Raw genomic sequence first — 1,976 nt, forward strand, 5'->3', positions numbered from 1 at the left:
AGTTGCATTCACAATAGACAAATGCAACATTATTCATACTTTTGCTTGCCTGATAGGGGCAAGTTATTTATTCTACCAAGTTCTTAACCTATAAACTAGTATAACATAATTCCTGTTGCAGCTGTTGGACACCCGCAGCTACTTCCCCGCTGCGATCCGGCCTGTTTCCTCAATACATCCGTCCCCTACTGGTTCCTACAAATCCAGAGAAGCAAGATTCAGTAGATTCCTTTGTGTAATCTAATTCAGCATGCAAATGTTTGGGAAAAAAGTGGCTATAGAGTTCGCAGATTAGTATGATGGTGGTATTGAGTTTAAATGAAGAAGTGCCAATTCTGACATCAACTTGTTTGAGACTGAGGCATAAAAGTTATTGTATATATTTACTAATATATATACCAATTGGCCATCTAGTTTACCAAAAATGGCCGGAGTGTACACTACATATACACTCAAAAAGTTACCACTAAAGCATTTGAATATGATTCGTTACCTGCAGCAGCCATATCCACTGCGTTGACAGAAGACACCTAAAAATTACAATGCAAACAGTTAACTTTCCATACTGGATGTTCGAAAAACAGTTAACCATCCTTCCAAATATGACACAACCAAAAATGTCTTACCGCAACATTTTCATTTCTCTGGAGAAATTCCTGGCCACCCAAGAGTTTTGCCTGGTAAAAAGAGTACAAAACATGATCATGCCAGTCCTAATTCAACTAGCCTTAAGAAATTGAAGTAAAAATTGTAAGATATGCTCACTTTTGATAGTTGAATTAGTTCCATAGCACTCCTAATGAACTTCTCATATGCATCAGCTTCTTGGACAGAGTTGATATTCTCCACTTGTGGTTCGTAATACCTACCCGATCCAACAGAAAAAATCATTATAAAAGAGGGAAATCTTTTAAAATATCAAAAAAGAGAGACAGGAAGGAAATATAGAGTGAGCAACTCTTCAACCTTATTTTCTGTTGTGCTTCACTTAGCCTTTCTTTAAGCTTATTAAGCTTCTCCTCATGGCTCTGTTTTGGAAATACATAAAAAATAAATCAAGTTACGAGTTTTCAGTAATAACAAATATTGGCGGAAGGTGATCCCCTTTCTACATATTAATCTTACCTCAACACTAAAGCACGTTGATCAATCATCAGCATCGTAAAAATACCCAACAAAAGAGACAAAAGTTATTCAATCATGTAGAAAATACTATACAAAAAGCAAAAGAAATAAACTCGAGAAGTCATGTATCTTCTCTGACAAACTAATAGACTAATACATATATACACAGAGTGCAAGAGGAGAGTGGTATACATCGCTATCTTTTCCACCATTTTGCCTTCATGTTTTGATTGTGTGAGAATCTCCGTCAAAGGCTGCAAAATAAAACGTCAGATGAAATTCCAAGGACTTACCGGAAGAGGCTGCTGATCAATGTGTAAAACTTAATACCTGTTCATTTGGATTTTCAGGAGATCTTCAACAAAAATAAAATAAAATTAGATCAATGGTCAGTTAAACTAGAATTGGCAAAGTCTAATTCATGGATTTGGCATATTGAAATAAACATACCGCTTGTTCAGTTCACCAGCCTTGTTCATAGCAAGGAGCATGACATCCTCAAGACTAAGCAACCAAAAAACAAATCATATGAAATTATGTACTATAAACCAAACGTAGAATGTTCATTGTAGAAATTTCATTCACCTTTCTTTGCTAGAATAGCTGGTCACTTCACCCGCTGGAGAAAACATTAGAAGACCAACATCAACATCACATAAAACAGCCAACTCATTTGACTTCTTAAGAATGGTATCCTTGCGCTTTGAATAGAACTGTTGACGGGATGTTGGATCCTCAATTTTCTTCATCACAAGCTTAGTGTGACCCATGGAACAATGCAAATTAAACTAGAACTGGAAGTTAGATGCAGGGTTGTTCTTCAATGACCTAAGAAATATATAGATCAACAA

The 1,976-nt window shown here is 36.0% G+C and overlaps 1 protein-coding gene across 1 annotated transcript; it reads right to left on the bottom strand.

Annotated features, from left to right (window-relative positions):
* Window positions 1-1,976, bottom strand: LOC125817389 (agamous-like MADS-box protein AGL104). The gene is made up of 10 exons (XM_049496919.1): window positions 1,711-1,976; window positions 1,576-1,629; window positions 1,456-1,480; window positions 1,318-1,379; window positions 1,126-1,132; window positions 967-1,028; window positions 766-865; window positions 627-677; window positions 494-530; window positions 1-195 (listed from the first exon to the last, which is right to left on the bottom strand). The coding sequence occupies exons 1-10, from the start codon at window positions 1,893-1,895 to the stop codon at window positions 170-172; spliced, it is 609 nt and encodes a 202-aa protein (XP_049352876.1). The 5' UTR covers window positions 1,896-1,976; the 3' UTR covers window positions 1-169.

This window comes from Solanum verrucosum, unplaced genomic scaffold (genome assembly GCF_900185275.1).
Source record: "Solanum verrucosum unplaced genomic scaffold, falcon-dt-bn FXZP01000280.1, whole genome shotgun sequence".
Classification (NCBI taxonomy): Eukaryota; Viridiplantae; Streptophyta; class Magnoliopsida; order Solanales; family Solanaceae; genus Solanum; species Solanum verrucosum.